Raw genomic sequence first — 14569 nt, forward strand, 5'->3', positions numbered from 1 at the left:
TCATCATAAAAGAAGAAGAGACAATGCAGTGCGTGGTTGGCTTTGTGAATTGGCTCATTATCAATGTAGCAGGCGACACTTCCAGAACTGAAATGTATTTCTCGGATTTGGATAAGGAATTGAGCTAAGAGATTACCAGAAGACTGACTGTACTTAATACCTTCAGTGGCTTCAGTTTTCAACAGTACTGTTAAATCCCTGCGGTATGGCTTTGCATTTCACAAAACTCGCTCAGAAAAATTACCCTATGTTTAAGTTAGAAATTTTCATCCCACTTGTTTGTAGTTAGAATATAATGTAAGGTGAAAATGAGTGCAATTCATGCTTTCTGTCTGGTCACCTAAGAAGCGCACGGTTGTCTGGGAGTTTCTCTGAATATTATTTCTTTGCTCATCTCTTTTTGCATCTGAACTGCAACTTCTCACATCACTGTAGGTTAGTTTGACCGCTTGCTGGCCATTGTTGTCCAAGTTTAATGCACTGGTAGAGCTGTTGTCCTGCATTATTGCTCAGTCTATGTGCATATAATACACACAGCATACAACGTTTCCTTATGATCGTACTTTACTGTTCTGGTCACAGCTTGACTTCCGCTCCATATGAAACGAAATCCAATGAGATTAAAGCAAATGTGGAAGAATACATGGCATAATGTTTAATGTTTACATCAGGCTTATTCTTCTGATGAACACAGTATAGTCAATATGTTTCCTGTTACACTCACAGATGGAGCAAAGGAATAGCTACTGTCTATATGCTTCTCAATGAGCTGTGATTTTTCTTACCTGGTCTTAGCTGTGCTTATATGACATATGTTAGAGGAAGGAGGTTTATTCTGCAGTCTTTTGAAAAAAAAACTGGCTCTTGAAACTTCCTTAATTGTGTTTCATAAAGGAATGCCTTCTGCCTTTCAGAAATTCCTACTTTATTTCTATGATACTTATGTGTTGTTGAACCTACTGGTAACCTATCTAGCAATGTGGCTCTGAACTGTTCTGATGTCTTCCCTTAATGTGACATGGAGGGGATTGCAAACACTCTAGCAGTAATCTAGAATGGATCGCACGTGTTCTGTATTTATAGGTGAGCGAAACTTTCCTTGAATTCTCCCAATAAACTGAATTCAGCCATTCACCTTTCTTACAAATGACCTTACATTTTCAATTTCATTTCACTGTCTCAATACTGGCCATCCTATGGAGTACTCCAGTAAGAAGCTTTTTGCAACTACTTCTATCAGAACAATGTTCTAGGGGAATCTACTGAAATTACATGGCATATGCCCTTATAAACAGAGATGGAGGGTCCTGTTTAAATTTTGCATGGATTCACCTAGGTCCCTGGCAAAGCAAAAAAGTGATCAAATGAGTGTCAATTCTTTCTTTGTTTATTACTGGGTATTGTCTATCAAATTCTGGCAAATTCTGGTGGTATTTTTGACTAGCAGGTTGCCCTGGGGTCCACAAGGTGTAGAGTGTGCACCAGAGTGCTCTCTTACGACACTGATGCAGGCTGCCCCACCCTTCCCTCCCCGCTCCCCACCTCCATGAATTTAAATTGCAATGGGGAGGTTACCTATTGAAATATCAGCAATATGACACAATTTTACCCATCCATATTGCTGTGAAGTATTCAGTCTATGTATTGGGAAGAGCTTTGTGTTACATGTAGTAAGTATATTGATATTAATGGCAACATATCTCATGGCTGAACGCCGGTGATAAAATGAAGTAGAGGTATGTCCAAGGTTGAGATGGAGCTGTGGTTCTGAATCCAATTAGACTTACACAGAAAGCACTACTATGCGTAGGCACTGACTTGAATGTATTTCTAACCTAGATACATTATGCTGGCCTGCAACCAAATGGTTTTAAACTTCTAATGAAAATTATTTACCCTGTGCTATTAATTCAGATCTAACTTTACTGGGAGAAAAACGTGTTACATACTCACGGTTGTGTCAAGCCTGTATCACGTGTATGTCGAAGAGGTTCCGCTGGTGGCTGTTGTGGTGGCTGCTGCCCAAGTATCCTCCTAACCTGGTGTGCACGGCTCGTCTCTTCTGCACCGTATGGGCTAGGTTTCTTTGTTCTATCAATCTTCATTCCAGCTATGAGCTCACTGTCAGGAAAGCATCATTGTTACTTACAAATAATTGTACGAAAGTAGAATGATTCTGTATATTGCCACAGGAAATAATTCAGGATATTTTCAACTACACTGGGAAAAAAACCACCAAGTAAAATTAATGTAAAGTAATGAAGTTTCAGGAGTACCTATGTCCAGGTAACACATTTAAGTGATTGAAGTTGCTTGATCACAGGTTAATGTAAGTGTGAGAAAAGCCACTGCAAATGTGAAATAGTGGTACATTAATAATCGGTGTAACCATGAGAATGTTGAATGCAAGCTCGCACACATGCATGCATTGCGTCATACAGGAACCAGAAGGCAGTTTGTAGGAGTCCTACACCTATGGCACTTGGTCAGTCAATACAAGGACTGTCAATGCTAGTTGTGGATCATGCTGGTGTTTTTATCTGCCGATTTCCCATATGTGTTCAAAAGGAGACAGATCTGGTATTCGAGCAGGTCAATGCAACATGTTGAAACTCTGTAGAACACGTTGGGTTGCAACAGCGGTATGCTGTAATATCCGTTGGAAAAAAAAGAAGAAAAAAAAAAACCTGGAATGCTGTTTATGAAAGGCAGCACAACAGTTCAAATCATCAGGGCAGCACAACAGTTCAAATCACCAGACTGCTGTACAAATTGGTAGTCAAGGTAAGTGAGATAATCACAAGACTGCTCCTGCAGTCATACGAAATGCATCCGAGACCATAACTCCCAGCATAGATCTAGCAGACAGGTTGATTGCAGGTGCTCACCTGACCTCCTCCTAGTCAACACATCATCACTGGCACCAGTTTTCATCAGAGAATACAACAGGCTTCCACTCTCCAATGAGCTCTTGCCCGACACCATTTAAGATGCAAATGGTGATGGTTTGGGGTCAGTGGAATGCATGCTTCAGGGCATCTGTCTCAGAATTGTTATTGGAGTAACCAATTTGTAACAGTCTGTTGTGTCACGTTGGTGCCAACTGCTGCGGACACAGTACAATACCCCTCGGCCATACGCCACTCACAATGGTCTTCCCTCTCACTAGAGCTTTGTGACCGTCTGGAGCCCAGCCTTATTGTGACCATACCTTCCCATGATCACCACTGCCAGCAATTGTGTACAGTGGCTACATTCCTGCAATGTCTTTCTGCAATATCATGTAAGGAACTTGCAGCTTCTCAGAGCCCTATTACACAACCTTACTCAAACTAAGTGAGCTGCTGATAACGGCATCTTCATCACCTTATAGGCAGTTTTGAGCAACATCAACTCACCACGCCCAGTCTAAAAGGTAACTAATCCTCGCAAGCGTTAAAGTGTGTGTTTAAAGCAAATCTGAATTTAATCCTCATAATGGCACTGCTACTATCACTCTTATGTGACTAGCATAAAATCTGAATAGACACCATCTTCCTGACGCAGAAACACATCTACCAACTTTCGTTTATCTCACACAACTTCTTCTGCCAGGGTGTACTTGAACACATTAAATGTGTTTTTGTATATTCTGAGATAAATATTTATCATTATGTTGTCTACCTTAAACACCAACAACAGATGCTCAGTCTCACACTGAATTCTCTATGCCTTTTATAACTGTAACTCTCTCTCTCTCTCTCTCTCTCTCTCTCTCTCTCTCTCTCTGCTCCCCCCCCCCCCCCCCCCCCAAGACTTTGAGGAACAATAGAACAGTGTTACACAAAAGCAAGGAAAAAGATTCATGCCCTTGTTAGACCAAAAACTCATCTATTTTCAGATATAGCCTCCTTTGAAGTCAATTCACTTTATTCAACTTATTCAACATTTTTCTGGAGAATAATTTCCTCCCGTGAAGAGAGTTATGGTCAGCATTCAACAAATGTGCCACTCAACTTGCACTAAGCTTTTTCACAGTGACTTCTTCATGTAAAATGTACCATAATCCCATTTCTGACTTATCTATGGCACCAGCTATTTCATACCTTTAGTTGCTGACAATTCAGTACCAAATTGCGACATCCCCACTGCTTTCATATGTGGTTGCAGGTTTCTGACATTCATGCTGATCATCTTTACGGCTATGACCACTTTAAATTCATCAGCACATTTCTTAACTGTTAAAAATTAAGCAGGTGAGTCATTATAAACCTTCACTAATATTATGGCGATCAGATGCACTAACGAATGGACCTCCTGGTGGAATGCAGTCTACGTAAATCCCCTACTCCCACAAGCCACTCTGTATGTGGTCCATGCTCGTTGGTGTGCGAAGAGGCAATTGTGTCGACAACTGCAGCCAGTGACACCTTGTGGGATGCCCTGGCTGTGACAGCGCAAACTCCATCTGCAGCTGAGAATTCATGCATGAGTGATACAATTGCCTCTTTGGCCAACAAGCATGGGCATCTGGCGCAGACCCCGTATCGATTGGCCCATAAGGAAAGGGTGTGTGTATCAGCAGTGTGCACCCAGATGAGTTCATCAGCACACCTGATAATGGCGACGTGTGATTGCCAAAATTTTGTGCTTGCTGTACACTGTGAACCAACAGTACACCGATGGACTGTTTGATCAAAACCATTCTTACCTGAATATGTCACTGTGCTACATGTGCCAACACAACACCTGCACTCTATTAGCCTGTCAAATTTCACCTTGCCTTGCATATAAGGCCTCTCTAGCTTTTCCTTCCTCTCTGTTTGCATCACAACTAAAAATCACCTTTTCAAAAGTTATAAACTCAGTCATCCACCTTTTCTGTCTTGATACACACTTTTGAAGAATGTGGTTTTCACAGTATGTATTATTGTTGTTGTCACTGTATGAGATGGAGAACATGAAGGGCAGTAATTGCACTTATGCATGAGTAAATGTTGTTGTTGCTGCTGTTGTAGTCTCCAGTCTATAAACTTGTTTGATGCAGCTCTAAACACTACTCTACCTGTGCAAGCATCCTCATCTCCAAATGACTACTCCAACCAACATCCATCTGAACCTGCTTTCTATCTTCATCCTTTGGTCTTCCTCTTTAACTCCCCCCCCCCCCCCCCCCCCCATACACACACATTTCTCTCAATTATCAAACTGACAATCCCTTGATGCCTTTGGAACTGTCCTATTGACTGATATCTTTGTGGGAACTCTGTTTACAATAAGCAATATTGCTGGCGGTCAACAGACCATGCATGAGTAATCTCTGAAGGGCAGTCTGACTAATGGCTTCAACGAGTGCAGGAGTAGCTCTGTTACATTGACTCTGTTATAAAGCGTGCACTTATTCAGATACAGATTGTGTTATTCTACATTCCACATCCCATCTACAGTAGAGCACTACACCTTCTTTTAATCAAGTTGTGCTGTAAATTACTTTTTTCCTCAATTCCATTCAGTAAATCCTCATTAGTTACTCAATCTATCCATCTAACATTCAGCATTCTTCTCTAGCACCACATTTTAATGGCTTCTATTCTTTTCTTGTTTGAACTGGTTTTGTTCACATTTTGCTTCCGTACAACACCTACACTTCAAACAACTACCTCCAGAATTGACTTTCTAAAACTTACATTTATTTTTGCTTTTTCAGAAACACTTTTCGTGCTACAGCTAGTCTGCATTCTGTATGCTAGATTACTTTGGCTCATTAATTATTTTTCTACCAAAACTGCAAAACTCATCTACTACTTTTAGTGTCTCATTTCCTGACTAATTGCTTCGCCACAGCCTGATTAAATTTGACTGCATTCCAGTACCCTGTTTTAATTTTATTGATATCCCTTCTGTTCAACTGCTCTTCCAAGTCCTTTGCTTTCCCTGACAGAATTACAATGTCATTGGCAAATGTTACAGTTTTTATTTCTTCTCCCTGAACTCTAGTTCCTTCTCCAAATTTCTCCTTGGTTTCCTTTACTACTTGTTCAACATACAGACTGAATAACTCCCTTCTCAACCCCTGCTTCCCTTCCACACCACAGCCTCCAATTCTTAGAACTGCAGCCTTATTTCTGTAAAAGTTGTATATAACCTTTCATTCTCTGTTTTTTTTATCACTGCTGGTTCCATAATTTCAAAAAGGGTATGCCCAAGAAAATTGTCAAAAGCCTTCACTTATTCTGCAAATGCTATAAAGGTAGGTTTGCATTTTTTAAAACTATCTTCTAAGAAAGGTTGTAGGGCCAGTACTGCCTCACACATTCCTATATTGTTCTGGAAATCAAACTAATCGTCCCGGAGGGCAGCTTCCACAAGTTTTTCGATTCTTCTGTAAATAATTCGTGCCAGTATTTTGCAAGCAAGACTTTTTAAACTGATAGTTTGGTACTATTCACACCAGTTAGGCATCTGCCTTCTTTGGAACTGGAACTATTACATTCTTCTTGGGGGTTGTGGTGTCTAACAGATAGAGCACTAGAGGTCCCGGGTTCAATCCTGGCTGGAGATGGGGATTTTTCCTCATTCCAGAGTGTCTATGAAGGGCCCTGGTTCACTCAGCCTGCAATCAGAGGAGTACTGGGCATCTTTTGTGGAGGTAAAAGGAGCCTTGCACCAGGCTTACCATCCATCCCCCCTACTAGTGTCATGGTGAAGAAAGGCTGTACTCTACCTACTGTCAGGCTAATATCCCGGTCACAGGCAAGTATTTTACATCACTCTCTTCTTGGAGTCTGAAGGTGCTTCACTGTCTCATGTACATGTGGAGCAGTTTTGTCATGGTCAGCTCTCCCATGGTTATCTGTACTTCTCAGAGAATTTCATCTACTTCAGGGGCCTTGCTACACCTTAGGTCTTTCAGCACACTGTCAAATTCTTCTAGCAGAGTCATGTCTCTCAGTACTTGTTCTTTCATTTATATAATATTGCCAATACATTGTTTCCATTGTATAGCCCTTCCATATACTCTTTACACCTTTCGGTGTTCTTTACTATGCTTACTACTGGCTTGCTATCTGAGCTATTGATATTCATACATCTGTTTTTCTTTTGCTCCAAAGGTTTCTTTAATTTTCCTAGAGGTGGTATCTATCTTTTCCCTACTTATGCACCCTTACACAGCCTTGCAACTGTCTAGAAGCTATTCCAGCTTTGACATTTTGGACTTCCTGTCAAACTCATTTTTAGATGTCTGCTTCAAACTGCTGCATTTTTGTACAGTGTGGAACAAATAAAAGTGAAGCAGACATGGAGGTACATGTGAATGTGAATATATGCATAAAACCACATGACGTATATGGCCACCACATGATCCAAACCAGTTCAGAGCATAGTGTGGACTGTGTCAGTGTGAGCAGAGCACTGCAAAGGGGATGATGGTACTCACAGTAGAGCAGCGGGTTTTGACTGTGGAAAGTTACGTGACAACAAAGTTGCTGGAACAGTTGGGTCAGTTGTTTACTGAGAAGTTTTATGGTGGCAAAAAAGTGCTAACAAAGAGTGCCATGCAATGCTTAGTCTGAAAGTGTTTTCAGACAGGATTTGTTTTGACCAAGTCAAAAAACATTCCAAAACCTGTCCACAAACCAGAAAATGTGGCTGCAGTTCAAGAACAAATACTCCACCGGACCTGCACATGCACCCCTATTGAGTGTCTGTTGTTCATGCATTAAAACCAGCAGATCCTCCTCAGTGCTTTAAGATTTGTTGGTGGTTGTTCACTGAGATAACAACGAATGGCTTTGGTGTGGACTTGTTCTTTATGTACGATGAAGCCTGGTTTCACCTGAGTGGCTGTGTCCTCACAGAATCATGAGTTTTGAGCAGCGGAGAATCCATGTAACTTCCACAGAAGGTTGGGGTTTGGCATGCAGTGTCTGCATGCCACATTATTGGTCCCATCTTCTTTCATCAGATGCAGACTTTGGTGTGTTACATTGGCAACAAATTGAAACCATTTGGTGGCAGCACTAACAAAAGGACCTACAATTACTTTCAACAGGATGGAGCATTTGTCCATACAGCTGGCCAAACGTTGGAGCACATTTACACAATCTCCACGTCTGGCAGTGTTGTTAGCAGAGGTCAGTATAGTCGCAGCCCTAGCTGGCAACTGAGGTCACTGATCGATCAGTGTGTGATTATTTTGTGTGGGGAACCCTCAAGTCTATGGTTTATTGCAACAACTCTCAAAGTCTTCAAGAACAGAGCAGAACATTTCGATTGAGATCGCATCAATTCCAGCAGTCCATCTTTGATCCGCCTTCAGAAACTTGCTGACCAGGGACCAATAGTGCCAATGGATGAATGGTGGTCACCTTCAACATCTGCTATAGTCAGGTTAGTACTATATTTCCTTTCCTCTGTTTGTTTCTCTGTACCGTGCAACTCTGTTGTTACCCTACATTCTATCCTTTTGACAATTAGATTCAACATATTCTGCAATGTGTAAACTTATTATGAAAAAAATATTAACACTAAAGAAAATTAAAACTGATCAAAACAAATACAAAGGATAGGTACAAGGCTGGTACCTATAACTTAGAAAGGATCTTTATAAAAATTCTATTTAGTTTTAAGTAACTGAAACCTGGTAGCAAATTCTTTTACTGCAATATAATGCTTTAATGTTATCCAATAATAAATTTCTCTACCTAAGATCAAGAGCTGGTTTCGACTCTTGTTGGCCAGAGGAACCTTGCTTCACTTCTGCCGAGTGTGAGAGCAGCTTGTTTAGCAGTTCTGATTCTGTCTTCTTTGTGTCACCTCCCAATGCCTCAGCAACCTCTTTTGCTGCCTTTTCGACAGGAGACGCTGTACAAATTTATGGGAACAATGTAAGAATATATGTGAGACATGTAGATAAAAAGTTTTATTAAGACATTTTTAGGTTTTAGAAAAGACTTTATGCAGTTAATAACATATTTTTTTCTCTCTTCATAATTTACAGTTATACTTTACAATAATACATCAAAGACAGCATACAACCGCTGAACCATCATTTCAGATGGGAACTAAGAATTACTGTGCCTGTGAATTCTTTATGCAGGAGGACAATGTAAAACTACTGAAATGTTTGTCAATATGTGTTTGTGGAAATGACAAGATAATTTTTTATGTTTTTAAATTATGACAAAATACAATGTAATGAAGTATTTATGAATGTAAGGGGACAGATAGTGGCACGGGAGTTTATTAAAGAGAAGGAACAGTAAAGAGAGTAGGGTTCATATTTGATGCTTCACTGACTGGCCTATCTTAGCTGGAGGAGGACATGGAAAGGAATGGGCCACAGACCTTTTGAATGGTGTACTCTGGCTTTTTACTGAAGTAACTTAACAGAAACCATGAATAATCTAGCTCATGGTGGTTAAAGGGTTATGCAAACTTTGCTGCTTCTGAAAATAAATGCTATGCCATAACCACTACACTGCAACACAGTCTTGTCTGCCAGCGTGCAGTGAAGTGGGGCCAGTGAAATTGCCATGTAAAAGCTTGTGGTTGTGTGTTTAACAAGTTTGGTAATGTAAATTCTTGTCTAAAAGACAACATAGACCTTTTTTTATTAATGCTTTCATTCTTTGTAGCTTGTAGATTTTGTATCACAGTGTAGAACCCACAGCAATGCCACAGTCAGATGGTTCTGAATACAGTAATGTAAGCACCCATTCTCACATTACCTCATCTGCCATTGTGCAACAAAACATAATCAGTGACAGGCTCTGTGTTTTCAAATAGCTAATGTTTTTAAAATCACAAAGGTTTGATGCACAAATCTGTGTTTAAAAGACAACAGGGCTCAGTTTCATTTTCTTTCAAATGTTTAGTGTTGTGGTGCATAGGGGTGTGTTTACTGTGTGTGGACACAGGAGGTCCTGAAGATGCTTGTGTCCATGGTCAGTTAACTGCAGGCTGCTGCCTTGGGCTGTAGCTATTACGGAGAAACAGACGTGTTGCATGGGGGACCTCAAGTATCATTTGTTTTATCCACAGGCTCTGTTGCTGAGGCACGTTGCAGTGCACCCAATGCAGTGGATCTGCCCTTGCAACAGGGTGAGAAAAGTGTGACAATGTGTTCGTGTTGCTCGAGGTAGAGTGCCAATGTAGAGCCTGGCTGTATGGCTTCAATTGATCACCCTTTGACTGAACAGGTGGTTACTCTTTCACAGGGTCTGAGCAGGCAAATGGAGGGAGGTGTTTGCTAGGCATTGGAAGCTCCTATGGAGTCACATTATGGAGCCCTTTTTGGAAAATAGTGTCCAGAGCCAGAAAGAAATCCAAATGCACTTGGTATGTGGACGGCAGGGTACAGGGGCTAGGGTGCCTCATTGGAGGAGGCCCTGCATGTGGCTATCAAGCTTGAAGAGTGTTGTCACTCTGCAAGCTGTGGTTCACATGTTTGCCGATGTTATGTGTCACTTTGGTTCCGAGGCCATCCTCAGTTTATTAAGGGTGGCTGGCAGAAGTAGTGAAGAGTGCTGGCCTCATGTGTGGGGTGCAAAGAGAACCCACAATTTGCAGCATCATTCCCAGAACTGAGTGGGGTTCTTTGGTTTGAGCCAAATGGAGGGTGTCAAACTAGCGGATGGTCTTGGCTCGAGATTTCTGGAATTGCATTGGGGGGTGGAGAATTACAGAATTCCTCTTGTCTGTCCAAGGTGCACTACATAGAGGAAGCAGAGTGCTTGTGGAGCACACATTTTTCTAAGGCTAGGCAATAGTTTGAGGTCTACTACAAACTCTCACTAGTCGATATGCAGAAAGTGAAATCAGATCATATGCAAAGTATAGATACTTCAAATGTTGATGTTTTAATTGTAAATGGCCGATGCATTTCTAACCAAGATTCTCCATTTACCGTCCTCCTGGAAAGCTGTCATCCGAAAATTATATTTGGTACCAAGAGCTGGATGAAATCCAGAATAGGAAACCCTGAAATATTTAATAAGGCACAGACCATATGTCAAAAGGACATGTTAGGCATCAAAGAATGTAGTGTGTTCATTACAATCCATAAACATATAATGTCTACTGAGGTCAAAATTGAGATGGACTGCAAAGTTAGTCAGATGTAACCACCCTCGGTGCCCTCAAGGTAATCGCTGGATGTCTTTACCAGCCACTCGATTCCACTGTAACAATTCAGAGAAAATCTACGTTCAGTAGGTGGGAGTACACCAATCATACAATATTAGTTGGGGGTGACTTGAACAAAGCGAGTACAGACTGGAAAGCATACAGATTCATTGCAGGTGATATGGACAGACAGTTTTATGAAGTAGCTCTGAACGCGTTCTCCAAAAACTGTCTTAAGCAACTACTTCAACAACCTACATGCAATGGAGAGATTTTAGATCTTGTAGCTACAAATAGACATGACCTAACTGACAATGTCAGTAAAGACATGGATTAGTTATCATGATGTTATCACAGAGATGATAGTTCCTAAAGTTAGTAAGTCCATGAAGAAGACTAGGTGTGGTTTTATCTACATCTACATGGACACACTGCAAATCACACTTACGTGCCTGGCAGCGGGTTCATCGAACCACATTCACAATAATTCTCTGTTATTCCAACCTTGAACAGCACATGGAAAACACAAACACCTATATCTTTCCATGCAAGCTCTGATTTCCTGTATTTTATTATGATGACTGTGTTTCTCCCTCTGTAGGTCGGCATCAACAAAATATTTTTGCATTTGTAAGAGAAAGTTGGCAACTGAAATTTTGTGAGAAGGTTCTGAAGAAACGAAAAATGACTGTTTCAATGAAGGCCACCCAAATCCTGTATCGTGTCAGTCATGCTCTGGCTCCTATACCTCAATAATACAAAATATGCTGCTCTTCTTTGAACTTTCTTTATGTAATCCATCAATCACGCCTGGTAAGGATTCAACACCATACAGCAGTAATCCAAAAGAGGACACACAAGCATAGTGTAGGTAGTCTCTTTAGTCGGTCTGTTGCATCTTCTAAGTATCCTGCCAATAAAACACAGTCTTTGGCTCGCCTTCTCCACAACATTTTCTATGTGTTCTTTCCACTTTAAGTTGTTCATAATTGTAATTTCTAGATATTTACTTGAATTTATTGCCTTAGGTTTGACCGATTTACCATGTAACTGAATTTTGATGGATTCCTTTTAGCACACATGTGGATGACCTCACACTTTTCATCATTTAGTGTCAATTGCCAATTTTCCCACCATACAGATATCTTTTCTAAATCATGACCTTTTGATGACTTTACTAGAATATAAACAACAGTATCATCTACAAACAACCCAAGATGGCTGCTGGCTGCTCATATTGTCTCATTAATTGTTTATACAGATAAGGAATAGCAGAGGGCCTATAACACCACCTTGGAGTATCCCAGAAATTACAAGACTTCCCATCAATTACTACAAACTGTGACCTCTCTGACACGAACTCACAAATCCAGTCACATAATTGAGATGATATTCCATAAGCACGCAATTTGACTACAAGCCGCTTCTGAGGTACAGTGCCAAAAACCTTCTGGAATTCTACACTACTGGCCTTTAAAATTGCTACACCATGAAGATGACGTGCTACAGATGTGAAATTAACCGACAGGAAGATGCTGTGATATGCAAATGATTATCTTTCCAGAGCATTCATACAAGGTTGGTGCCAATGGCAACACCTACAACGTGCTGACATGAGGAAAGTTTCCAACCAATTTCTCATACACAAACAGCAGTTGACCAGCATTGCCTGGTGAAATGCTGTTGTGATGCCTCGTGTAAGGAGGAGAAATTCGTACCATCACATTTCTGACTTTGATTGTGGTTTATTGTATCGCGACATTGTTGCTCGCGTTGGTCGAGATCCAATGACTGTTAGCAGAATATGGAATCGGTGGGTTCAGGAGGGTAATACGGAACGCCATGCTGGATCCCAATGGCCTCATATCACTAGCAGTTGAGATGACAGGCATCTTATCCACATGGCTGTAACGGATCATGCAGCCACGTCTCAATCCCTGAGTCAACAGATGGGGCCGTTTGCAAGACAACAACCATCTGCATGAACAGTTCGACGACGTTAGCAGCAGCATGGACTATTAGCTCGGAGACCATGGCTGTAGTTACCCTTGACGCTGCATCACAGACAGGAACGCCTGTGATGGTATACTCAACAATGAACCTGGGTGCACGAATGGCAAAACGTCATTTTTTGGAGGAATCAATTTTCTGTTTACAGCATCATGATGTTTGCATCCATGTTTGGCACCATCGCAGTGAACGCACATTGGAAGCATGTATTCGTCATCACCGTACTGGCATATCACCTGGCGTGGTGGTATGACGTGCCATTAGTTACATGTCTCGGTCACCTCTTGTTCCCATTGACAGCACTTTGAGCAGTGGACATTACATTTCAGATGTGTTACGACCCGTGGCTCTACCCTTCATTCGATCCCTGTGAAACCCTACATTTCAGCAGGATAATGCACCACCACATGCTGCAGGTCCTATACGGGCCTTTCTGGATACAGAAAATGTTTGACTGCTGCCTGGCCAGCACACTCTCCAGATCTCTCACCAATCGAAAATGTCTGGTCAATGGTGGATGAGCAACTGGCTCATCACAATACGCCAGTCACTACTCTTGATGAACTGTGGTATCGTGTTGAAGCTGCATGAGCAGCTGTACCTGTACACGCCATCCAATCTCTGTTTGACTCAATGCCCAGGCGTATCAAGGCCGTTATTACGGCCAGAAGTGGTTGTTCTGGATACTGATTTCTCAGGATCTATGCACCCAAATTGCGTGAAAATGTAATGTCATGTCAGTTGTAATATAGTATATTAGTCCAATGAATACCCGTTTATAAACTGCATTTCTTCTTTGTGTAGCAATTTTAATGATGAGTAGTGCAGAAATATGGAATCAATTTGAAATCCCTTGTCATTAGCACTCAATACTTCAAGCAAGTAAGGAGCTAGTTGTGTTTCACAAGAACGATGTTTTCTAAATCCATGTCGACTTTGAGGTAATTCATAATGTTTGAACACAAAATCCTGCTGAATACTGGTGTTAATGATATGGTCCTGTAATTTAATGGTTTACTCATACTGTCTTTCTTGAACATTGGCGTGAACTGTGCAACTTTCCAGTCTTTCGGTATGGATTTTTTTTTTAGGAATCTAACTGGTATACAGTCTGAAATGAAAGACTTGCTATTATTAAGTGATGTAAGTTCCTTCACTACTCTAAAGATATCTACTTCTAAGTTACTCATGTTGGCAGCTGTTCTTGATTTGAATTTAGGAATATTTACTTCATCTTCTTTGGTGAAAGAATTTCAGAAAGCTGTGTTTAGAAACTCTGCTTTGGCAGCACTGACTGTCTCTTGCCAGTAGCATGTTTTATATATGATGAGAATCTCTTTGGAGTTTCTGCCAGTTTTGAGACAAAGATTCATTGTGGAAACTTTTATAAGCATCTCATGCTGAAGTCCATGCTAAATTTTGAACTCCTGTAAAAGATTGCCAAAGGTTTCAA

General features: G+C 41.0%; 1 protein-coding gene across 1 annotated transcript in view; it reads right to left on the reverse strand.

The window, feature by feature from the left end:
• The window catches only part of LOC126283178 (28S ribosomal protein S31, mitochondrial), a 61391-nt gene that overhangs the window by 5585 nt on the left and 41237 nt on the right, over positions 1-14569 (reverse strand). Inside the window, exons 5-6 of the mRNA XM_049982251.1 lie at positions 8685-8844; positions 1954-2121 (exon numbers count right to left, since the gene is read on the reverse strand). Coding sequence (XP_049838208.1) covers positions 1954-2121; positions 8685-8844 — 328 coding nt within the window. The remainder of the gene's footprint in view (positions 1-1953; positions 2122-8684; positions 8845-14569) is intronic.

Source organism: Schistocerca gregaria, chromosome 1 (assembly GCF_023897955.1).
Source record: "Schistocerca gregaria isolate iqSchGreg1 chromosome 1, iqSchGreg1.2, whole genome shotgun sequence".
NCBI lineage: Eukaryota > Metazoa > Arthropoda > Insecta > Orthoptera > Acrididae > Schistocerca > Schistocerca gregaria.